General features: G+C 32.6%; 1 protein-coding gene across 3 annotated transcripts in view; it reads left to right on the forward strand.

Annotated features, from left to right (window-relative positions):
• Positions 1–625: 625 nt before the first annotated feature.
• Positions 626–25,236, forward strand: part of milt (trafficking kinesin-binding protein milt) — a 92,034-nt gene continuing 67,423 nt past the window's right edge. The window contains exons 1-3 of one of the 3 annotated variants that reach the window (XM_065357567.1): positions 626–739; positions 8,458–8,562; positions 12,248–12,355. Coding sequence is in view for 1 of the 3 variants with exons in the window: in XM_065357564.1 (XP_065213636.1) it covers positions 4,165–4,261; positions 8,458–8,562; positions 12,248–12,355 (310 nt within the window). In the remaining 2 variants the exon portion in view is untranslated. Of the gene's footprint in view, positions 740–3,908; positions 4,262–8,457; positions 8,563–12,247; positions 12,356–22,139; positions 22,525–25,236 lie in introns of those variants that run through there. The other 2 variants (XM_065357564.1, XM_065357563.1) reach the window with 2 other exon arrangements.

Genomic DNA, 25,236 nt, shown 5'->3' on the forward strand with positions numbered 1-25,236 from the left:
TAGTCATTATTGTTCACGCTGTTCATAGGAAATGCTTTGTTGCAAGGTTGAAAAATTAGTTCACTTAGTAGTTCATGTATAAAAAGCTATCGCACGTAGAAATAAATTCTTCTATGCAAATATTTTTATTGTAATATTCTCGTAAAACTTGATCGATTTCAATTCCAATGTCCGTAAATGAGTCTCATTACGTGGAAATTGAGCTTGTTTTTTTTCTCCGTCATTGTAGATTAGCTTAACTCGTTTCGCGATTTTTAATTGTGATTTATGAATGTGTGAATGAAAGAGACAGACTGAGTGTCGTAGTGACTACGTCAACGTCATTATAAGTTCACTACGTAAGTTGCATTTTCATGGGGAGCTTTCCAAGTTTTTTCTCAAGTGTTACAATATTGCACTTCGCGGAATGATTTAATGGTATTGCGTTGGCGTAGTGTTACATTTCTATTCATTTATAGTTGTAAATTTTGTATATACATTTTAATCATTACAATCATGTAAACACACATGTATATTTTGCTATATAAAATAGCTTAACTTAATATACCTAAATATTATTAATGTCAACTACTCGTACTTGAAGTGTGTGATTAATTCTCAAATTGTGTGTTACAGAATTATTAAATCTTATTGGCGAGGAGCAAGCTGGCGGGCTTAGAGGAGGATTCGACGAAGTCTTCCGCCGCAGGATGTTTTTTACCTCTTCAGAGGAATTCTCGCGACGCACAGACTATAACTGGTTAGTTAACTAATGAATAATTTACCCAACCAAGGTACCATCTTCGATATTCAATTACCATCTGGTTTGATCCGGAAACAATACAAGTAATGCTATTATAAGTTACATCCTGTGAATGAGAATTAGTGTACCCATTCTCGGAAAATACCCCTCCGCATATTGAGGAATGAATCATAGGGTATCTACGTAAGAGAATTTCTTGCATTAATTGTTCATTTGTTTCACGACATTTTTGCACCTCTTTATTCAGAGACGATATTTATGAAGATGTTGAATTAATTCAACATGTGTTCTTACGTTTGTTCTTATGTCTTAAATTACGTATGTATCTCACTCTTAGATAACGTTTATCCATCTAAATTAATTTCTACTTTGCTAAAAATTCACGGTCTCTTTGATCTAAATAAAGGAATGACATTTCTACAATGATAATTCAAGTTCAAAATTTTCCTAGAAGTTTGCCCTATCATCGCATACACTTAAGTGAGTAAACTTTTTGGCAATAACAATTTTTAAAAAAATTAAACAAACTGAAGTGGTTTATTTTTTTATTCCTAAATTTTCGAGAAAAAATTCACCTTTGTAACCCAATTTATTTGCTATCGCTAATCAGATAAATGGTTTGAAATGCTTGTCTGTGGCAGTTGTAGCACTCTTATCGGCGATCGTGTGCTTGTTTCGTATTTCATTTCCTCGATAGAAAATCAATAATGTTGAGAAGACAAATTGCTAATGAAAAAAATTATTTTTCAATTGAATCATTCGGATAAGTTGATACAATAATATTTTGACTATCAATTTTGATAAGTGGAGATCATTCTTTATATTTTTAATTTTTGCACCTTTTTTCACTATGAAAACCAAAAGGATGTCATTTCAGTGACCTCATTTAGCACATTTCATTTTTTTTTCTACTGGAATTATTCGAGAATAAAATGGATGGAGAAAACGTTAGTCCAAAATAATAAAATAGGTTAGAAAACAAAGAATATTTTATTCCATTTCTTAAAAGTTGATTGGGCTCAAGGGCCAAATGAAATTCGTAAAAAAATTACAAATACTTGCATTGTGATTTTTTTGTATAAAAATACCTATTTCTGAGTATAAATTTTTTTTTAATAAAGAGAATTAAGACATAAAAAAATGAAAATTTCATCATTTTGAGCAAGCCTAATTTACGCTGTGCTTTTAAATTTTTTATGAGTATCATTGTGCAATTGTGAATTCACTGAAAAATGGTGGGAGGGGGGATCAAGTAATTTCTACTAAAAAGAAGAAAATCTCGAGTCTATTGAAAAATATTTAAGAATAGATTTTAAAAAATAATTACCAACTTGCTAATTGAAACAAGTTTCTACAGTTGTAAGTTATGAATACGATGATTATTCTCATTAGCAATCATGTCAATCAACGTTCATTATTCTAATTTGAAAGCTACGAAGTCAGAATTTTGTTGGTCAAAAATAGATCTATCAATACTTTGAAAAATACGAGTATTTCTGCATTTTGGCTGTTTCTAAAAACTTATAATATTACATTTCTTATGTTTCTCCTTTGACCATTTTTGTACTGCATTTTTTATTATTGAACAAGAAATGATGTAAAAAAAATTCTGCCATTACCATTTCTTATTCTTCTTTTTTTTTTTAATGAAAAACTCTGGGAAAAATATTAGAAATGTATTTTTTGGGAAATTTTTGAACCTTATAAACTTTTTGAGCGAGTTCATTTTTTTCTAAATTGCGTACCTAATCAGCTATTTACATCATACACTAAAAAAGTTTCCCTTTAAGTATCTAAGAAAAGGTGCCATAGCCCTGATGAATATTGTATTTGGATGTACATATTAGTTCTTGCAAAATTCATATTTGCTAACTTTCTGAGTAATTTAGTAAGTAGTCACCAAAGTCATCAAGATTTACTTTTGGTAATTTTTCAAAAATGAAAGTCGTTGAGACCATTTATTCAGAAATTACATTTTCTTTTTACTACTTTAATTACGCCTGGAAGAAAAGATACATTAATTTATTTGGATTTGTATTTTAGTTTTGAGTGAATTTTTATGCTGGAAAAGATTCCTTTTGCTGCAATTTGGAGAAACAAAACCTTGAAATGTTATTCAAATCCCTAAAATGTAGTTGCTAAACTGCAAACCAAAATGTTTTGTTTTGTAAATTTTTTAAATTTTTTGGTGACTTTAAGTTTCTTGTTTTTTTTTTAATTTGCCTTAAAAATTTGCAAAATTTGATCAAATTTTAACCTTACTGATGAGAAATAGCCCCTCTCTTCTCTTTTACTATTTTATTTGAAATTGGTTGATTCTGAGTTTGTAATCTGTGAATATGTTCATCATGATCATGAATGTTTCCACTCCTACGAGATTAATTCTTTCACCAATCATTGGATGAATAAGTGTTTACATGAGAGAAAAAAAAATTAAAAAGAGCAATAATAAATCTAGTGTATTTATCTATTTAACGATACAACGCCATTAATTGTTAATTGGTTCTAGATCGAGCACACGATCATCGCTGCCAAAGCGTAAATAGCTTAAGTTCATTCGTGAGGTACTCTGCATGCATAAAAGAAGCTGTAGGCCAAAAGATAAACGTCGACACGAACCGTTGCGGTGCGACGACTCTAATTTTTTCCGTACTTTTCTACGAAATGAATTACAACCTATAACGCGAACGGGTCCGAAGATAAATTCGTGATCTGTACGGTAAATTACTATCGTATGGACTTCGACACGAATATCATTGTTGTTATTATTGTCGTAATTCACTCGGGTGCGTAATTTGTCATCGCGATTTACTCGAAATTTTTTCAGCCACAATTGCACAGTCGACGTCTCGCCGATTCTTGACACGCCTCATTTTGGCAATTATTGATAATATACGGCTTGGAAGGAATTTCTTTCACGTAGGTGTTATGTATTCGTATATGGGGCTCAAGATGTAAACATTTTTTGGATGTCATAACAAGGTTGCTTATTCGATAATTCACTAAAGTAAAAAGATCGCACCGCAACACCTTGGATGCTGTTAAGCGGATTCATGTGCTCGGAACGATGAAATAATGCTTGAATCAAGTTGGATACGATCCAATGATGCGTTCGCTTATTTTTGAACATCCTATTGGCTTTGTCATTGACGTAAAATGTCAGTATGCAATGGTTTTCCACGACGGCGGCGCCGCGTCGAGGAGTAAATTTTACTATCGCAAATTTTGGATCGTAATTTAACCAATTTCGAGTATCGATGTTTCGTAAACAAATCTCCTCTTCGATGTAATTCGATCTATTTTTCTAAAATTCTCGAAACGTTCGCGAAAAATTTATATATTCGGCGGAGGTGTATAAGATGAAGTGATTTACGATTTTGTGATTATGATACCATAAATACCAGTTCAGTTGTAAACATACCATGTTTCCGTGGTCTGATACGTGTTTGTTTAAACGTCTCAAAAAGCAGAGACATCTCAGCGAGAAGGAACAGGAAATTTTGAATTTGTGGAAAACAGGTACGATATTACGTTTAATGTATTTAGGTCGTAACCAGGACCAGGTGTATTTGTTGAAATTACGTTATCTGTGCGACGATATACGATCTTACGTATACTACGAATACTTTTCCGCTCATTGACGGATGTTTACTGTATTACATTATAGACCTACCTTTAAGTACTGCACTTACATTTTACACCTGCACGTTTAATGTGCACTTAACTGTATCGACCAATCAAGTCGTAATTTATCTATTGAGTACAGAAAAAGAATTATTATCTAATGTCGTCGATGACTCGTAAATGTTGACGAGGTATTTCGACAAATTTATTATCTTTAATTCTTTATGGAATATATATGTTAGGTACCAAGTCCGAAATTGTACAATTCGGGGATAGTACAGCCAATTTTGTACCATCTCCGAAGTGTCCGGACCAAGCGTGAATATTACTTTTTCATCGGGCTTTGTTCGTACCATGCCCGGAGGGTCCGGACAAAGTGTTTGACTTGGTACAATTTGCGTTGTGCAAAGTCCGATATAAAGTTTTATAATGAAGGAATTCGAATTTCATGCCTTTCTTCAAAAATTCAAACCTTGACATTTTATTCAAGTACAAAACGAAGGCGTTTTAAGCTTTTGCACTCGCATTTACCTATTTTATTATTCCAAAACTGAAATTTTTTTAAATTTATTTTTCAAATTTTTCAAATCTTAAAACCAGAAAAATTATCTTTTTGCATCTAAAAATAATATAGGTACGAGTACCTATAGGGATAAGCCAATTATTTTGTTCTTGAATTAGGAATTTTCGAGAGCTTCTGCCCTCGCTTCGCACAGTTTCATCAAATTCGGTTCAACCGTTCCTGAGAAATAATTTTTTTTAAAGTTCAATTTTAAATGAATTCGTGTGCCAAGTCATTACTCAAATACTTAAGTACTCGTACACATGTGAAAAATCCGAATGAGGTGAATTTGCACATAAAATTTAATTACTCAGCAACGGCTGAACTGATTTCGATGAAACTTGAAATCTCACTAGGTTTGCTCGACTCCTATCAAGTACTAATACGACCCTCAATTTTTTGTGAATCATTCATGAACGAATTGATCAATTTTTTGAAAGAACCATTCGCCAACGAATCGATCAATTCTTTAATTTATGAATAAATTCGTTCGCGAATGAGTCACTAATATACGAATCAAATCGTTCGTGAATGATTCACAAACAAATGTCAATTCGTTCGCGAATGATTCAGAAAAAGTAATTCAATTCGTTCGTGAATGATTCATCGAAAATTGAGTAAATGAATCGATTCGTTCGCGAACGATTCACTTGTATGATTCGATTAGTTCACGAACGAGTCACTTATACGAATCAGTTCGTTCGCGAATGAATGTTTAAATAAAAGTGAATCAATTCGTTCGTAAGAAATTTTTATTTTACGAAAAGTCGGTCTTCTCACGCTCAATGCGTGAGGGTTTTTTTTTCTTGAGAAATGAGCATAGCAATATTTGAATCTTTAAAAATTCCCCAAAAATCAACAAATTAATTTCAGCACCCGAAAATTTTGCTGAGGTGTATTTTAGAGTCATCTTTAAATTTCCTTTTATTCGGTTCAATATTTATGGAATAAAGGGATGTAAAATTCGAATTCATTCATTATAAAACTACATTTCGGACTTTGCACAACACAAATTGTACCAAGTCGAACACTTTGTCCGGACCCTCCGGGCATGGTACAAACCAAGTCCGACGAAAAAATAATATTCACGCTTGGTCCGGACACTTCGGAGATGGTACAAAATTGGCTGTACCAACCCCGAATTGTACAATTTCGGACTTGGTACCTAACATATACTTGCATAGGTGTCTTTCGAATCAACTGGTAGATTTTTCATTCCTCATTCGGGGGTGTGATTTAATTGCTTCACGCGTTTGTTGTTTTTTCTCCACTTTTTGGGCCAATTTTCGTTGATTTTTATTTGCAGTATTGATGACTTGAATATCAGCGTTGATTTTATGTGGTCGTTATTTCTAACGGAGAAGTTGCTGCCATCTAAATGATGATTTTTTTCTGTTGCTTTCAAGCTGACGAGTATTAATAAAGTTGTACCCTATTAAGACCCTGATACGAGAGACAAATACGAAGTAATTAAATTGCAATTTGAGTGTAGACCAAGATAAATACTGCATAATTGTTTATTTTATAGAGTTTATTTCAGATTTGTAGGTAGGTATCTAATGAATAAAAAATGATGAAATTTACAATTTGCCACATTTCTTTGATTTTAAACTTGACGATTTTTCAATTTTTCTATGAAAATTTTTTTTTCACAAATTGCATCAATTTTTGCACAACTTTCAAAAAATGAATTAATTGTTGAAAATCCTGTTTCTCAAAAATCGGATCTACGAGTAGATTCAAAAGTTGACTTTGAATCTATATTTTTTTCATGCTATTTTGGCTTTCTTTGGAAATGCAGGTATATGTATCTTCAAATCTTTCACAAATATGAAACTGAATCATGAGCATTTCTTTGGTGGAATGGTGTGAAATTTGACGTGTAAGTAACGCTAGTGGCATAAAATTGGTCATTTTTTGGAATTTTACCCTCTAAAAATCAAAAATTATGCTCACACCTCTAATTTATTCTTGAGGTGACAAAAAAATATTAATGAGCAAAGTATATGTGAATTTTTTTCATTGTATTCCTCGCCCTCAGTTCAGATTTATTGATAGGTCGCACACAACAATTAATCTAAGAATATAATTATGTCGATTTTTGACGTAAAATTTTTTAAAATTACTTTAGGAATAAAAGTTTATTATTTTCGTTTTTTCTTTGCGAAATTTTAACCTATTTTGATAGGTCACAAGATACCTAACTTTCTGAAAACTTTTTAGAATTGATCGAATTTTTCACTCAAAATTTTTCGCAAACACTCTAAAACAAAAATCATGGGCATTTTCATTATTCTATCTAGCAAAGTTTTAATCGGTTTTTATGAGTCACCAGAAAATCTTCCTGTTGATCAAAAATTAAACGCAGTTACCAAAAATTGATCAAAATATTCTCAAAATTGAATAATTATTTGTCAAAAATGCACAAAGTATGAAAATCATTGTTGAATTCATCTCCCAGTTACTGAAAATTCTCATAAATTGATGAAAAATGTTATAAAAATTGCTTGAAAATTTGTTGAAATAAATTCGAAATTTCACCGCGCTTTGTTATGCTGCCGGTGGTTCTTCATACTTGAGTTTCTACTCAATCGATATGAAATGAATCAATGCTTGTATGATGAAGCTGCATATTTTTCGTCCTGTACTTTGAATTGAGTTTTGGAGAATGTTTTTGTTTAAAAAAATGGCCGAAATTGGCAACAAAAAAAATCGTACCTAATCAAAATTCAAAGAGCTGTAAAAGGCAATTGTTCCTGTACCGAACTAAAACATGACACATCCACACTCGTATTTGTGTCCTTCGTCGCTTAGGTACTTAATAGTATGAAAAAAGTAATTTTTCGTCCCTTGACAATTTGGGAAAATTAGGTTTAGAAGCTCCAGTTCCATGTTTTGCCTTCCTCTTTGAAAATCACGAAGTGTTCGTTTTTTGAAATATCCTGCAGATTCCTACGTAATGGCAGCCATTTTTTGTGCGATCAACTGTCCCTTGTTTTTGCTTTCTGAAGCACTTTTTCTAGTTTTGAGGATTTTTTCCAAGCTCCTGTGTCAGAAACCATGATCAGAAATCAAATTTTCTAAATTTTATTATAAACTTTTTCTTCAACTTCCTCCTTTCCCTCCCAGTCTATGAAAAATTTCTACATATGGCACTGGTTGGAATCCTCTCTGGATAGTTTTTAAAAAACCCTTGGAACATTTTCGTGGAAAAATCTTGGAAAATGATTGCATATTATTGAGTAGCCCAGCTTTTATTTTCTGTAATCAAAATGACATTTTCAATCCTGCGTAAATCATGAATTAATAGGCTGTGATTTTTTCATGTTGAAGCAATACATTACATATTGAATTTCTATTCATAAGTTGAGTATTATTAATCTGACATTTGGTTCAGCTTCAATTAAATTGATCACTTGGTTAAAAAAACAAAAAAAAAAAATCGAAGATGGTATCACAATTTTGCTCCAAATCATTTTTTACACTCAGACAATTTTTTCAATATTAATTTCCTGTTTTACTTTTGCAGACGTGTGCAGCGGGGGTGAGTTACCAGAAGTTGAGATAGTCAGTTTACTCGAAGAACAAATACCAAAATATAAATTACGTGCCGATACTCTGACCGAATTCAGTGGTAAGTACAAATTATTCAGTATCGAACGAAATATGTAACATTCGTATGATTACTATGTATTTTCGTTGATTACTCTATTCATGTATTTTGAAAAGGTTTATCACCTTGGAATGATTTTCATTAGGCACGAGTCTGTATATAATAGTGCCAGCAACGATCACTTTCAGTTTTTATTCGTACCTACTCAAGTTCATGTTATTTTTTATATTTTAATTATACGGTATTTGAGATCAAGGGGCATTGTTTCCTTGGTACATAACGGATCTAATGCGTGAGATGCGATATACGAGTATTTTCGTGTATTATTATGTAGGCTAGTTTTTTCCGTCTTTTTCAAAATATACCGTTGACCATTGGGATTTTTGCCTATTGGAATTGAAGTATTAGCATTTAATTAGGATGGACGTGGTATAGGTAGAGGTACCTAGTTAGAAGGGTATTTAATAAATCAACAACGTGAGCATTGTTTTTAAGACGTTTAATACGTATTTAAATAATATGTATACCTATTCATAGTGGTTTACATGCAAAAGTTCTTTCCGAGGTGTTGTTGATATTACATAGTATATAAATAACACGTTTAAAAAGAAGTTATTCTATATAGACACGAGCTTTAATTACTCCATTTTCACATTTTACATTGGGTGCGATTGTTTCATCGAACAATGAATTCAATGTACCTAGAATGTAACAAAATTGTTAACGAATAACGGTGCGAATCAGTTTAAGAATCAATTATAATACATATATACCTGAAATAATTGCCGTGTGGTTAGAATTTCGTAAAAAAAATTATTTTATCGCATGAATACGTCGTGAAAATCATACTTCCTTGAATAGAGAAAGATTTTTTTCTCAGCGTTTTCAAATTGCAAAGCTGCCGCAAATATTGGTTTAATTGATGGGATCAGTTGAAATTATTTTTTTCATAACTTGGCAAAAACGGGACTCGATTGACTAGTGAGACGTTTTCTCTATATTTTTTTTACGAATAAATTTATATTTGTGCCTAAAAAATTGGTCAATATGATTTCAAGGCAGGCGTTGCGGTTTATGTTCGTGTAGCGATTGAAAAATATTTCAGTTTAGTTTTATTCATATTCGAGGGAGTGAATACGGGATACATAGAAAAGGATAATCAAAATTGAAATATGTTAAATATGTGAAGTAAAATCGAAGCAAAAAGATGTAAAATTGAACCATTTGTGGAACTTTTTTCCATGATTAGTCCATGATGTCACATAGAAAATTTGTTTTGTGCTAGGTAGTAGGTACAATTCTTAGGAGATCAAGTTTATTTATAAAGTCACCCAGAATTGTTGTCCCTTGACGGGTGCTATTTTCATAATAGAAAAAACTGATTCAATTTAATTTCTGATTTCTTCCTCTTTATCCCTCTCTAATTCTCAAATAGATCGCTTGGATTGTCCAAACATATATTTTCGAAATGCTCATTGCTCAAAGTGGAATTCAGTCTTCAAACGTGTACATTTAAAATTGATTTTATATTTTTTATTTTTTTTCAACTGCGGAGGCTCGTATAGAACAGTCAAAATTATTCGATGTAATGAGGAAGGTTAGAGAATTATTTAGAGGAATTCTGAACCAGAAATTTTTTCTTTTTCGAAGGACTTCGCGCAGGGAAACTAACACTGCTGGGGGCAAAGTGGTCTTTCTAAGGATGACAAGCAGAAACCCCGAACTAAAATCTGAAAAAAACGATTGATTTAGGACCAAAACTGAAACCTAAAACCAAACCGATGGATATAAATACAGTCTCAACAAAATTATTCTTTGAAAATGACTAAAAAGTGATGAAATTTGAGTAAAATTCGACCCAAAAAAGTTCTGAAACGTTAAAAAGATACTGAAACATTCAAAAAAAAAATGTAAGTCACTAAAAATTATCCAAAAGGGATGAAATTTTGGTAAAATGAGTCAAAAATGCAAGAAAAAGTGTTTCAAACACATTGATAAAATGAGGCGAAAACGTTAAAAAAAAAACTCACAAATAGCAGCAAAATTTTACTAAACGTTATCCAAAAATTATGAAATTCAGTAAAATCGTAAAATCTAACAAAATTGAACAGAAATCGTATGCAAATTAATTAAAACTTTTTCTAAACAAAAGTAAAAACTTTTAAAACCCTGTAAATCACAAAAAAAAAAACAATGAAAATTCAAACAAATTTTGCAGAAAATGCATGATAAAGTTGATAAAAACATGTTAAAATGATGTTAAAACACTAAGGCATTGAAATTACTGAAAATCATCAAAAAGTAATGAAGTCCGAATGAAATTTTTCAGAAATGCATGAAAAAATGTTGAAACAAAATGAAATTCCGAAAAAAAAATCATTGAAAATTGTTGTTTGTTCTCTATACTCAAGTCCGTAGTCTGGGTTGAAGAAAGAAAACAAAAATCCAAAAACTAAACTCGAATTGAAAATGTGGATAACTGAAACCTCAACTTAAAACTTTTCTGTGGAGAACATTTTCACATGAACTATTACTTCAACCTTGAATTTTTTTTTTTGGGTCGAAGAAATATGTAGAAGAATTCGGATCAGAAATTTAAGATTTTTAATAAAAAATATTTCATTGCATTTTGTTCATTTTTTCAACTTTAGTGTGTTCCAAGTCCTTCTTGAATTTTAAGTTTGGTACGGATAATGATTAGGGAATTATTCTTCATTAACACCAACAACTTGAGAGGGATGAAAGTCAAAAAAAAAATCACAAACTTTTTCGTAAGTTAGGATCACCCTAAAGTACAAATACATACGTTAGAGGGCCCAAATCAGTTAGAAATGAAATACCAGAATTCAGTTTTCAAAAGTCAGTTTGTGGCTTGAGAAAACATTTTCAGTAAGTTTTACTAGAAAATTACTTTAATTAGAAAATAACACAATTCTTGAGGCAAAGTAAAATCAATACATACCTAATCTGTGCTGCTTGAATTCTACATGGGTGGGGAGAGAGAGGTTAGACATTTTTCCAAAAACAAAAAAGCAATTTTGATTACAATCGAAACTGGGCACCTCGAAAGATTATTTTGCTCAACTATTACAATTTTTAAATGAAAAAAAAAAAAAAAATGCATGGCTGTCTATCTAAATAAGTATATTTAGAGCAAAACGAAAACCTTCAAAAAATTAACCGCAGTAATGCCCCTGAAATGGAAAAAAAATGTTGAGGTCAAGTACAAGAAATACAATAGTGTCAATGACTAAGCTTCTGTGAAAAAAAGATGAAGACTGCCAAAAATTCATTATTAAAATAATCACATGGAAATATGAAGCTTTTTGATAAAAGAACCATATGTTTAATTTTACCTGAATCCCTTCTTTGACCCCGTCCATTTTTTATTTTTTTTTTTTTAAAGAGAGATCTCATTATTTATTGATATTATGTATCGATATCTTTTTCCTATTTACCAACCTATAATCCCTTTGTGACTTGTGTACTCATGATCTAGGTTTGAAATTCAGCCTTACTTTTCCGTTGAAAATTAATACGTAGGTATTATTAATTAAAGCGACGCCTATACCATCGAGTTAGTCTACGATGATTAGGTTATACAGATAATAACGGTATCGTGTAATTAAATTAGCCTAGTAGTATATTACCTTTATTACATATAAATACGAGTATAGTATGTGTAATCGAGCATCGATTTTCACAGGTTACGAGAATCAAGATTGGTTCATACCCTGTCCAGCTTTGAAACCCGAAGACGCTGATACATCTTTATTATCACCTGACACTATACGAGAAACGTTGAATTATTTTCGTAAGTAGTAAAGATATCCAATTTTATTGTTCTAACGCTATAGTGTCTAGTAATCTAGATTATCTGCCAGACGAATGGTGTATTTTTATTCTGGTATAATTTCGAATTAGCCGCACGGTTTTGTGTCTTTTATTTGTGAGGCAAAATAACGGGCTTCGTATAGACACTATAGTGAAAGTGATAAGAACAGGGTACCTGTGCTCGAATTGCCGATGATGTGATGTGATGTAGGCACTGCATGATTTGTTTTTCGTCTCGAATTCCTGGTAAAATTGTACATAGGATAGAATGAGGAAATGTATTGGGGAAAGAGGCAGGAAGGAAAAAACAGACTAGCGAATTTTTTGGCAATGGTATATTTTTAAGCTGCAGAGACTGGCATTTTATCGCCAAAAATGTATTTCACTTTTCAATACGAAAGCTTGCCAATGAAAGGAATTCCATTGAGAGAATTTTTTTTCGCTGTGAGCGAGCTCATTCGCTGGTTTTGATACGATCTTTACGATTGGTTGCAGAATTTTACGTATTGTTCGATACGCGTGCAACGTGTATTTTTCCTACTTACAATGTAGATCGATGCAGTCGATTGGACGATGATTAATATTGCGTTGTTAGGTAATACACAAGACGACGGAGGCTTGTATAATTAAAATGAGATCGTAAATCGTGAGATATAGTATTGGAAAATGATTGTTAACTAACACGAATTAATAACGTATTAATCCACTGTCGTTTGGATTGGCGAGAGAGGCGAAAAAAAAATCGTGAATAATTTTATAGGGCTATGCTAATAATTATACGAAGCTTTGAAATTCTCAACGGTATAAGCACTCCTCTGTCTGCTCGCCCTGTCAAAAGAAAGCAGGAAAATTACTCAAAGCGATCGTTAAAAATGCCATTCAAATAGATCATCGCTCAGATATTACGTCACATTACATTTTGACGAACACACGACGTACAGGACGATGTGTGAGGTGCTTGCCAGTTCTCATCGCATATACAAAGTTGTTGCTTTTCCTCAATGAAGCTCATTTTGCCCGCTTAATGTATCCGATTAGATTAATGTGCTCGTAAAATTAACATTTACTGCGATTTTGTTTTTAAATTTCCGACCGTGGAAGTTGTATCCTCAGGCTGATGTGTGTACTTGTACGTCTACGTACTTTTCACGTACAAAGGAGAAAGCGAGCTGGCCAAAGGCGTAGTTTTTGTTTAACGCAAAAAAAGCACCGTATACCTACCTCTTACGAGTATATACGATGACTGATTCGTGATTTTCTAATTCGCACTGCGCTCGGAATTTTTTCCCTATTTTATTTATTTTATTTCGTAAAATATTTACCTCTCGACAGCACTTCAATTCACCTGTACCTACGATAACGGATACATATACACGTAATTATAACGAGCAATTCGATGCCCGAGTTGTGCAGCGTGCAGTGCACCGCACCAGTCGCATTCGTGTGAACTGGTTTGCTCTTCCTTTCGCTGCGATATACGATAATGATTCATTGATATATTGTCCCATCTATGGAGATAAATTTTTCAACGCGTGTAGAATATGTTAGTGTGCCTCAGGAAGAGCAAACTTGTTTTGCAGGATGCCATGTGGGAGGTTTAGACTTTCAAAGGATCGAATGTTTCAAAGGAAATCAATATTTATAAGTTTTCTTGCCGTAATCATCTGTCTATGTGCAAGAAGACTTCTCTCGATTAAATTTTACATGTGGGAATCATTTCTGTTGACCTTGAGTACTTCGTCGGTGAGCTCTATGTTCAGGTTATCGGATTTGCTCGTTTTTCATCAATTTTTTTCCAGTAATTCTTCAGCAATTTTGTGTACAATTTAATTTTACCAAATATGAATATACACGGTACTTTTTTATGGAAAAAGCTCCAAAAAGTTGGAATATCTGAAAAAAAAAACTGTAAAAGCCTTGCTTTAGTCCTGCCTTTTTCATGGGGGTTCTCTTTCTTTTGGCACCTACTCAAGGAGGCAGATGTTGAATACCTTCTATGTTCTTGGATTTTTCTAATCTAAACATGCCTATCAGGTATACAGGGGTGGGCAAAAGTCTGCTTGCATCCTCGAAAATCGCGAATGCGTCAGTTTACTGCTCCTGGACCCGGAACGAAGTATTCTATGAAAAAATGACGTCGAGGAAACTCGTAGAGAATTTAATTTTCAATCGGCCTAATGTCATTAATTTTTCTCTAGGACGCTTGGTTTTTGATTTTTGTCAAAAAACTAAAACTTTTTGAAATGAACTTTTGAAAAACTTGCAAACGAGTTTCATAAAAATCATAAAAATAGATCTGGAGGTGAAACGAAGCGTCCTACGAAAAAATGATTTCGAGGAAAATTGTAGAGAATTAAATTTCCAATCATCGTAATGTCATTAGTTTTTTTCTGGGATGCTTAGTTTTTGATTTTTGTTCAAAAAACTAAAACTTTTTGAAAAATTTCTACTTACCTGAAATTCCAATTATTTGGATTTTTTCAAAGTATTTACGTGTAAACGATATTGTCACCGGGAGACAGCTATTTCAACATGCCTAAAATTCCAATTATTTGGATTTTTTCAAAGTTTTTGCGTGTAAACGATAGCAAACTGAGTTTCATAAAAATGGATGTGGAGACGAAACGAAGCATCCTGCAAAAAAATGACATCGAGGAAAATTGTAGAGAATTAAATTTCCAATCGTCACAATGTCATTGGTTTTTTTCTAGGATGCTTAATTTTTGATTTTTTTTCCAAAAAACTGAAACTGTTTGAAATGTGAAAATTTTTTTTCAACTTTTGCAAATTTGCGAGCTGACTTTTGCTCTCCCCTGTACAAACTTTCTTGATCACTTTCAGGGTGTTTAACGGCCTTGCAAGTCCTGCAAAAGTCCTGATTTTTGCCGATAAGTCCTTCAAGTCCTGCCGTTGTCCTGCTTTTTTTCAATCAGATTTCAAATTTTTGAATTCATTTTTTTTAAACTAGAATTTCATAAAAATGTTGTAGAAAAGGGCTCATTTGTTGGCTTTTAAAACTTGAATTACACATTTTTAAGAGCTTTTGCCTTCGCTTCGCTCGAGCTATTTTCTTTTTTTACCCCCAAATGAAAAATCTCAAGGAATGTTCATAGTTTGAATCAGAAAAGTAAACTCCTTCCTCCATAAAGAAACTTTTTTTTGCTTCTTGAAGCATGAATTTTTGAAATATTTTGGCCTTGCTTCACTCAAGCTCGTTTGCTTTTCTTTTTCAAGTTCAAATTTTTCAAAAATCACTATTCAAATTTTAAAATTTTGAAGCAAAAATAATAAACCTTTTCATTCATTACACAAAAAAATATCGTTTTTATATCTCTCGAAATACTGATTTTTGGGAGCTTTCGCCCCCCCCCCTTCGTACGGGTTCGTTTGCTTTTCTTCTTCAATTTTGAATTTTTCAAAAAAATCATTCAAATTTCAAAATTTTGAAGCAAAATAATGAACTTTTTAATAAGTTTTTGTAACTCATCACTGTCACACAAAAAAACATTGTTTTTTATACCTCTCAAAGTACTGATTTTCGATAGTTTTTGCCCTCACTTTACGAGTTTCAGTTATCTCTTAATTATTTTTCTTAATCAAAATTTGAAAAAATTCAATTTTCCATTTCAAACATCAAAAAAAGTTTAAATTTTTTCAGTTGTCTTATTTTGACCTCTTTCTGGCGTATTTCATGAGAAAGTTGATGAAAATTACACTCACAACAAAATAATAAAAATTCGTTCATTTTTTGAATCTTTTCGAATTTTGATTTTTTTGTGAGTAGTTCATTTCATCGAGTGAAAGGGGGTTTTCAACTTTTTCAACAGATACGTAAAAATAGGGGTCAAATGGGTCAACTTCACCTATCAAAACTTTTTTTCATGTTTTAAATCGAGAAATCGCATTTTTTCGCAAACTTTAAATTTTTTAAAATCAACTATGCAACATATTACCATCCCAATTTTTTGATAAGTTGTTCAGCATAAAAAGTTGTCTAGGTATGATATATTTTTTTCAGAATTTTTGAGAGTCGGAACGATATGAAAACTACGTTTTGAAACTTTTTGAGCTAATTTTTTGTACGAAAAAAGTGGCAACACTGATTTTTATGATATCACCAAAAAGCGTTTCAAAACCCCTAACTATGGGAAAATGTTCCATTTTGGTAGGTATCGCGGTTATCGAGTAATCCACTGCTGAAATGGATGATATTTTAGGTTCACTGAAAACTTTGACACCCCCTGGCTGCCTTTAAAAATGGGCCAGAGGGTTGCGATTTGCGCCATAGGTCTTTCCACAGGAAAAATTTCAAAAAAATCACCGAACCTCCCTACCACTTCTTGGTCCAATTGACGTGGAGTGACCCTAGGTGAAAATTAAATCAAATATTTGAATGATAATGATAAAATTATATTTTCGATGTCCGTTTGTCTGCTTGAAAAGAATCTTGGGATGTTTAAAGACATCAGAAAAGCGAAACATTTAAATGTAAAATTTTGCCCCCCCCCCTGCCACTAAGAAAATCCCAAGTGTTTGAAAAAATGTTCTGCCAAAAGTACTGCCAAAGTCCTGTTTTTTTATTTTGAAATTTTGTTAGATATCCTGATTTTTATAGCCACAAAATCGAGTTATGTCTGTCCTGTGAAACGCAGTCTGAAAAGAAGATTTTGAAAATATTTTCTGCAGGTTTTCTGTTTTTAAAATGCCTTCTTTTTGAATACCTTTTGAACATCAAGTAACATCATTTTTATGGGTACTTGAAATTTTTTTAGGCCGGCACAAACGTTCAAATAAAACATTAGCCTCAAGTCTTCCCATGAAAATTCAAGTAACACCTGTATAATACAACCGTCTTAACGGTACGATTCGGTGGTTTTTTAGTTGGTTGCCTGCGATGAGATTTTTTCAAACGTCAATTTGTGTAAATCCTGTGTAAAGGCATTAGAGAAATATTTGGTTTATTTTTAGTATACTAAAATACACAGTAAGTACTGATGGTTAATAGGATGCTGCGCCAGAGATGCGATGCTACTCGACGCATATCCTTATGTAATTAGTAATCAGTCTCGGTTCAGTTACGTTAATCAAGCTTTGTGGTATTTGTAAAAATCGTCGAGTAGGTATTGTTTAGCAGATGTTTTTATTTGAGATGTGAACCGTTACAGCGACCGAGATTTTTTTTCCAAAATTATTGTCGTCTGGTGAATCGTACCTACTATTTTTTTAATGATTTGTTTACATGTTGGTAATTCGGGTAGTAACGGAATTTCAGGGCTCACGGAGGTGGGTCAATGTATACTTGTAAAAGTTGAATGACCACCGCGATCGATTTAAGGGTGTATTTTTGGTTATGTTTGATTCGTTTCGTTCACTGCTATTAGAGAAATTTTTCATTTTCTTTTCGACGGGAAGAGACATCGTTTGCGTATTTAAAATTATTAGAATTATGTGCGTAGCTTGCGCTGCTGGAATATGTAATATTCCACATTTTTTACAAAGCTATGTCATTGTCTTAATTAACGAGGAGTGAGATTGTGAACCGAATGTGCCAATGCAAGCATAGAAAATAATAAAATAAAGAGAAAAATAGTCGTTATCGTGTACAAACGATACCTTAATTAATAGAATTATCGCGTTCGAATAATTTATACGAGACAACGAAGACTTTATCAAAACAACTGGAAACATTCGAATGTGTACATTTTCCCATGAAACTTGCAAAAGTTTTCCTCCATATTTTTGCAAGGTCTATGTGTGGAGAATCAAATTGAATTAACTAACTGGACGTGATAATATATACTTACACACCTATGTACCTCTGCAGAAGTGCCTAAAAATAAGACCTACCTCGTATACACAATCGCTAAATTACTTAGATGGTATTCGAGTATAACAAATACGCGTTAAATATACCTACTCGTAGTAGATTTTTCAAGTTCTTTGAGCGGAATGCTCTTTACACGGTTACCGTGTGTAATTAAAAGAAGAAGTCTTCGTTGATCGCGCCAGTTAACTCTACCGTGATTTATATCCTCTGGTAATGGCTTTCGACTATATACGTAAATGAAACATGCTCCTCGGATACTTTTTTATTCTCGGTACATGAAAAGCTCGAAAATGCCAACTCGTTGATTTACGATTGTCAACAGGCGATTGTTTGGTATGTGTTGGAGATGACCCGATGTGAAAAAAAAATCATCATTGTGCCGGAAAATGTCGTCTTATTGCATTCTTCGAGACGGAAATTGTTGAAATATGACATGTTTCTGTATAGGATTGTCCAATTACGTAAATGTTTGCTTTGAGTTGTGTTGCTGGAAAAGTATTAAAGAGTTTGATTTTTTGAATCGAAATTCAAAAGTATCTAATTGTAGATCTATAGTAAGAAGAACCACGTGAGCCAATTTTTAGCAAATAGGGGGAATTTTTGATACAATATTGTTCTTAAATGTTCATTTCGCTTATTGAATTTCCGTAGTTCGATCATTTTTTAAATATGTAAAACTTCGATGAAAAAAAATACGACGATCTGAGTTCCTAAAAATCAGTATCCCGCTGAGTTGCCAATTTTATCATTTCCAATGTGGCAATGTAGATACGTAGATGCTACATTCGTAAATTAAACACATTTCATAGAATTTTTGTAATCCGAATTCAAGTTTCGAATTTCACTAACATCGCCAATAAGTTTCCGTCATTTTGAAATTTCATAGCTTAGGTTAAGAACCTTGATAGGAAGCGATTCGATGCCGAAGTACGTTAATTTAAAAGAAGAGCATTTACTCGCATGTTGTAATATTTCGAACAACGATTCGTCGTAAAATTATGTAGGTACCGTTGATTAAATTCTAGCACGAGAAAAAATACCAAAAAGTCGTCAAATTTGAGGAATGTCGTCGTGAATATTTCTGTTGTATTATGAAAATTGCATCATTCGAAGAATATTTCCAGAAGATGCGTGGAAGGCAGGTATCTTTTGGAAAGATAAAATGTAAAGAAACTTGAGCGAAGTTACTTACTTTTCCAGGTACCTAATCTATAGATATCTATCTATAGTCGTTCGAAATGAAGAATATCAGTGGAATTCAAACGCTGATTTTATTCTGAGAAGTTATGTTTATCTAGGAAAATATATCTTGCTTTTTTTTTTGATCGGTTCAAAGTTGAAAGTAGGTATCGTATCTGATACGTAAAATCATTTTAGAAAAAAAAAACAAAGAAATAGATAAGGTGTCTAAGAAGTAGTGAAAGTAGTGAAAAAGTAGCTATTTTTGGTAGTTCTCACTGAAAAGTGGTAAAAATTTGGAAAACGTAATTTAAATTCGAATACCTACGTCTGGAAATATTTCTTTTTTACAATTATTTGACTTGTGGATTTTTCAAAAATGTTCCCCCTCGCTTCGCTGGGAATTATTTCTTTTTTTTTCTTTCGTAGGTTGGTAGGTACTTGAAAAATAATATTTTTGATTTACTTTCAGAAATATCGCAGATAGACAAAAAATTGATTTCTCTCATGAAAATAACGTCACTTTACTTCTCAAATCCCATATTTTCTAAAGCTTCTGCCTCGCTTCACTCCGGTTAATTTTTTTTCTATCCCAAAATTTAAGTTTCTATAAAAATTAGGTAGGCCTATTGCTCCAATTTGAAAAATTCCAAAGCTAAAAAATGAACTTTTCACATCAAAAATGATCTTGAATAGTTTTTTGAGTTGAATATTCGAGAGTTTTTGCTTGGGTTTTATTTTCTGAAATCATTAGAAGATTACTGTTTGAGTTTGAAAAATCAAAATGTCAAGGACTAGCAAAATAGACTTCTCGTAAAGAAAGTAAAGTACTATTCATGTTTTCGATTGATGAATTTTAAAAAAATGTCTCCTTTCCTTCGCTGGGACCAATTTTATTTTCTTGTTCAAAATTATTGAAATTCACAAAAAAATCAGTGTTCAAATTTCAAACATGCCAAGGCCAACAGAATAAACTTCTCACATCAAAGTAATATTGTTGTGTTATTGTATTTCTTGAATTTGTATGCATTTTGAAGAGCTTTTACCCTCGCTTCGTTCGGTGTTGTGATTGCTTTGAAAATTTAAACTGAATAATGTCACATCCTTGCTCAAAGGTGAAGTTCTCTGAGTGACACCGAAAATGTTGGAAAAAAGGTTCGATTTTTTATTCTAAAATTATTCATCATTTTTGGCTATTATCTACTTGGTAAAGTTAATTTTTTGAAAATCTTAGGGCCTAGGGGCCAAAAATTCGAAAAAATCAAAAGTTTACCAAATTGACTCGGAATGCTGAAATGTGGTCTGCAGTTCTGCACCTTAACTTTGATCTCTCGAATTGATCTGCAATGGCTTTGAACCGTTGTTCTGGAGTCTCCAGCAGTATTTTGAAAATTCCGGATTTTCAAAAGCTCCCATAAAAACTAGCAAAATGAACTTTGATTCGTGTATACGTGGTTTGTGCTCATCAATGACCAATCTGATCAATTACGTCTCGTTTTTTCAAAATCAGTTTCTGTTGGTTTCAAACTGTGCATTTCTTCAATGATTTCCATTGAAAATTTGTTTTTCTGAATTGGAGAAAAGTTTTAAATTTTTCTCAGCGGGACATCGATTTTTTTAAACCAAGGGTCCTTGTTGTCTTAATTACGTAAGAAATAATAGTTGTACACCTGATATTTTTCTCTAAAAAATTTCATTTTTGTAATATTTTAAGCAAAAGCTTAAAAGCTTTACTTTAAAAAGTAATGTTGGGTTAAAAATTGTCAGAAATGAATAAACTAATTCTTTCATTTCGTTTTTTTGTTTCAAAAAATCAAATATATTTATATCAATAATATGTACGTAATTGAGAATGTTTTTCTTGGATGAAAAAAATTATATTCAAATTCAAAGGCCTTTGAGTTGACATTTTTGCTATACGTTTGGATTTTTTCAAATTATACTGCTCAAAATCAAAGCATTGCTTATGAGGTGAAAATTTGAAAAAAAAAATTCAAAATTGTTCACACCTTATTCTGCCTTGAATAATGTTTCTCATTCAACTTTGCCGAGCTTTCTGGTAAAAATGGTCACAAAAAAAACATTTTTTAATACTGAAAGAAATTTGACAATTTTCTCTCTAAATTCGATCACGCCAGCATGGAAACCTTTGCAATGAACAATGTACTTATACCTGCGTTTAACCTTGAATAACAAAAAAAAGTCGAATATGTCGTTAAAATTTTTCTAACTTGCTCTAATCATGAATAGAAACTATTACAGTCAGTATCGTACGAATTGTACGCTTTTGTACATGTGTTTCGATTTGTATCACGGTTCTGTCTGCAAAATACATGGAAAAATAATTTTTCGACCTTTTTCCTTGACCCCTTAGTGCCCTAATCCTATTTATACGCGGCGTGTTTTTAGATTGCGTTTCATCTAAAATGATAAATTCAAATTCCCATCGTCGTATCTTTGTTTCTTATAGGCTCTCGAAGTCGAATCAATCCTCGCGAAGTGTTCATTTTACACGAAGTTGAAAATTTCATAATCGCGAAATTATTAATTAAATCCGCGTATATTTCATGTGTGCGGTAATTAAAACTGCAATACGAGGCGAGGGAGTGTAGAGAAGGGCAGCAGGGAACTCAGAACTGTGTTGTATGACGCGTCTATCTACTATATGCAGGGAATCGTTACTTTTTAAAATTCATATCGCGTTTGGTAGGTTGCTGGCTTGCCGAGTAATCGAATCATTCGCGAACATAACATTGTAGTGATAACATCGTCATAGAGAAGGTATGACGACCGGGTGAACGTTTGAAAAGTATTAGTACGCTTTGGTTGTTGATTCGTGTAAAGAGTAATCGATCTTTTTTTTTTGCTGCTCAAGTGCCGGTCAAAGGTGCCGAATTCGTGAAAATTACGTGTATTTTCTCGACTCTGCCAGCCGATTTAATGATCGCGAGTGAATGAATTTATATTGTGATGCGCTTTAATTCGAACATGCTGTCGGAGTTGACTGTGAAAATGTGATTATAAAAATAGATTCTGGTTCGTGTGTGTGTCTGATTCATCTTCCCTTATGTACTTGTTGTTTGTTACTTCTTGATAATCAAAAAACGTGCATGCTTCTTGGGTTTACCTTCGACGTGCTACGGGTAAGATGTCTGCAGAGTGTACATTTTTCAGTGTTTTCTTTGGTCAAATGAATCGAACAAGGGGATAGAGAAGGAAAATAGAACCTATCACGTGCTTATTGGCGCTTCACACCGTCGAATTCTTATCTTTCATTTTGTTTTTGAACGAGATTTATAGAGTACTCGATTTTATCACAATTTGAAAATGTTTTCAAGTCTGAAGTATTGGCTTAAAAGTTTCACTGGCTGAAATTGAATAATAAAATACGTAGTATCGAGAACAACGCGAAAATGAACTGAAAGAAAATCATTTAATGATAGGAATACGATTATAGCTGAAAAATACCTACCTATTGTCGATTTCAATTTTCTTTACTTCTGATGTAATTTTCTCCATTTTTGAAGCATCAAAATCATTTTGTTTGAAAATTTTCCTGCTAGAATCCAATTTTGGCAACTTCCACCGTCAGGTTTACCAAATTCGGTGCTCGGTAAATAAACTGCCTCCTGCCTTGTCCCCTTCTTGCTGAGCCTCTAAGACGAACCAACGAAAGTGAAAATATGCACAGTGGCAAATTGTTGATTAATTGATAGTCGTACAACGTGTTGTACAATTACAATATATGATGACCAATTGAGCACGTGCTCCGGAAGTAATTGCACACGTTGAACCGGCATCAGCATCTATGCAAGGATATCAACCGCAAACTAGAATTAATTTTTCGAATTTGCCAACAATGTTTTTAGCTCGAGGTGGTGCATGTTATCTGTTTAATTCGCAGCATCTTTCTTTGGCTTATTTTTAACCGATGATCAAGCTAGATTGGAATTAAATTGAACGTTTGGCGGGAAAGTTTATCTTACTAAGTGGATTCGAAGGCGTAGTAAGAATATTGACAGTTTGATGAAAGGTTTACGTACCTGGAATATTCTCAAAAATTTATATTTTCATTTGTGCTGACGTTGAGAAAATTACTCGAGTGAAATTCCATAAATAATAAATGTAAATCTCGCGTATAGGTACGAATATTATAATGATTAATTTACTTACGTATGTCGTAAAATAATAATTAGATCGCGAAATTAAAATGCCGACCGAAAATATAGAATTAAAAAATAATTATCGATCGGAATCCTCTCATCGTGTAACTGGTTTTGATATAAAAACAAAAAAAAAATGAAGACGAAATATCGAGCGAAAGTTATTTAAAAAGTAAAAAGAAGAAGAGGTTTCGTTCGCGAGTAATTTATAACTTGAGTGATTGTAGCAAAATTAATTTGACAATTCAAGGAACGTATTAAATGAAATTAATATGTACGTATTTACGTATAACGAAATCACCATTTTGTGCATTGCAATTGCGAAATTTATGAAATTTTCAAATAGTTACGTCAAAGATGAAAAATGAAAAATTTTTAGTGAACTTTTAAGCTGATGAAAATTTTGGAATTGTTTGTTAGACGAAATACTTTAAAGTACCTACCTAAAAATCAATGGGTTTGAAATCTGACTTGTGGAAATTCAATATAGATTTCTTTTTGAAATCAACGTTACTATTTTCATACGAAAAAAAGTGTATGAGGAATCAACAAATTTGAAACTTTTGGTCGAAAATTAAGACTGATGAGTATGATAATTGGAAATTCGCTTCTTCAACTCTCAATTCATTAGTTCCTTGTAAAAAAGTGAAAAGAAAAGGTCTAAAAAACTTGGAAAATGTGAGAAAAAGCGACTATATCTTGAAAAAATTATTCCCGAACGGTGCTTTTTATTGGGAGGGGGCGAGGGTGAGTAATCCTTTCAATTCTGGCTCCTCAATATTTGATGAAAGTGTCTCTAGCTCTGGCTTCAACTCTTCAGTTTTTAATCGAAAAGTGCCTCCGAACCTCTGCGACGGAAAAGTTGAATACCTCCGCATTTACTTCCACCTCTAACTGAAGAAACTTCCTTGGAAAATGGGCTTCTGGCCCTCAGATTCAGTTTCAACTTCGACTCCAGATCCCTGCTTATACAAGTCCAAGCTTAGTAAATTATTCTATGAACTGAATACCTACTGTAAAAAAGAAAATGAGACTGACAATACGTGAAAATAGTTCCTTAATTTTTGAATTTGAATACTTTAGCTTTCAAAAATCAAAAATCAATTTTAAATCAGTGAAAACCCACTGAAATCAGTTGAATAAAATCGGCTGAAATCATGAAATGTGTGTAGAATTCATTGAAACGTTAGTGAACTCTACTTGGGGGGGGGGTAGACATTGCTAATTTTCATCAATAATTTCTCATTAAGCTTTGGTAATTTTTTCCTGTTGTTCAATCAAATGCAAATTTCATCACGAAAAAAAAATGTTTGCGCTGTACTTTCCACAGCATGAAATTAATGCATCATTTTGGTGATAAATTGGGATGTTTAAATGGTCCCGATTTGATAAAGGGCTGCTGAAAGTCGAAATGATTTCAAAATTCTAAATTTTTTATTGAAAGTTCGTTGAAAATTATTACCTTAATGTATTGTTCACCCATAAAAAGAATGGATGAAGAAATTCTGATCAATTTTTTTTCAAAGTTGTACAAAAATTCACATGGAAGAATGACGTTTCTATCTCCTGAAACTGATCGAGAAATTTGGAAGACGAAAGACGCAAACTTCTAAAAAAACACACAACGCACCCAAATATTGACGTAATATTTTCAAATATGGAGAGGAGGGAAGTAAATTGTAAAAAAAAACC

The sequence above is a fragment of the Planococcus citri genome, chromosome 3, assembly GCF_950023065.1.
Source record: "Planococcus citri chromosome 3, ihPlaCitr1.1, whole genome shotgun sequence".
Lineage (NCBI taxonomy): Eukaryota > Metazoa > Arthropoda > Insecta > Hemiptera > Pseudococcidae > Planococcus > Planococcus citri.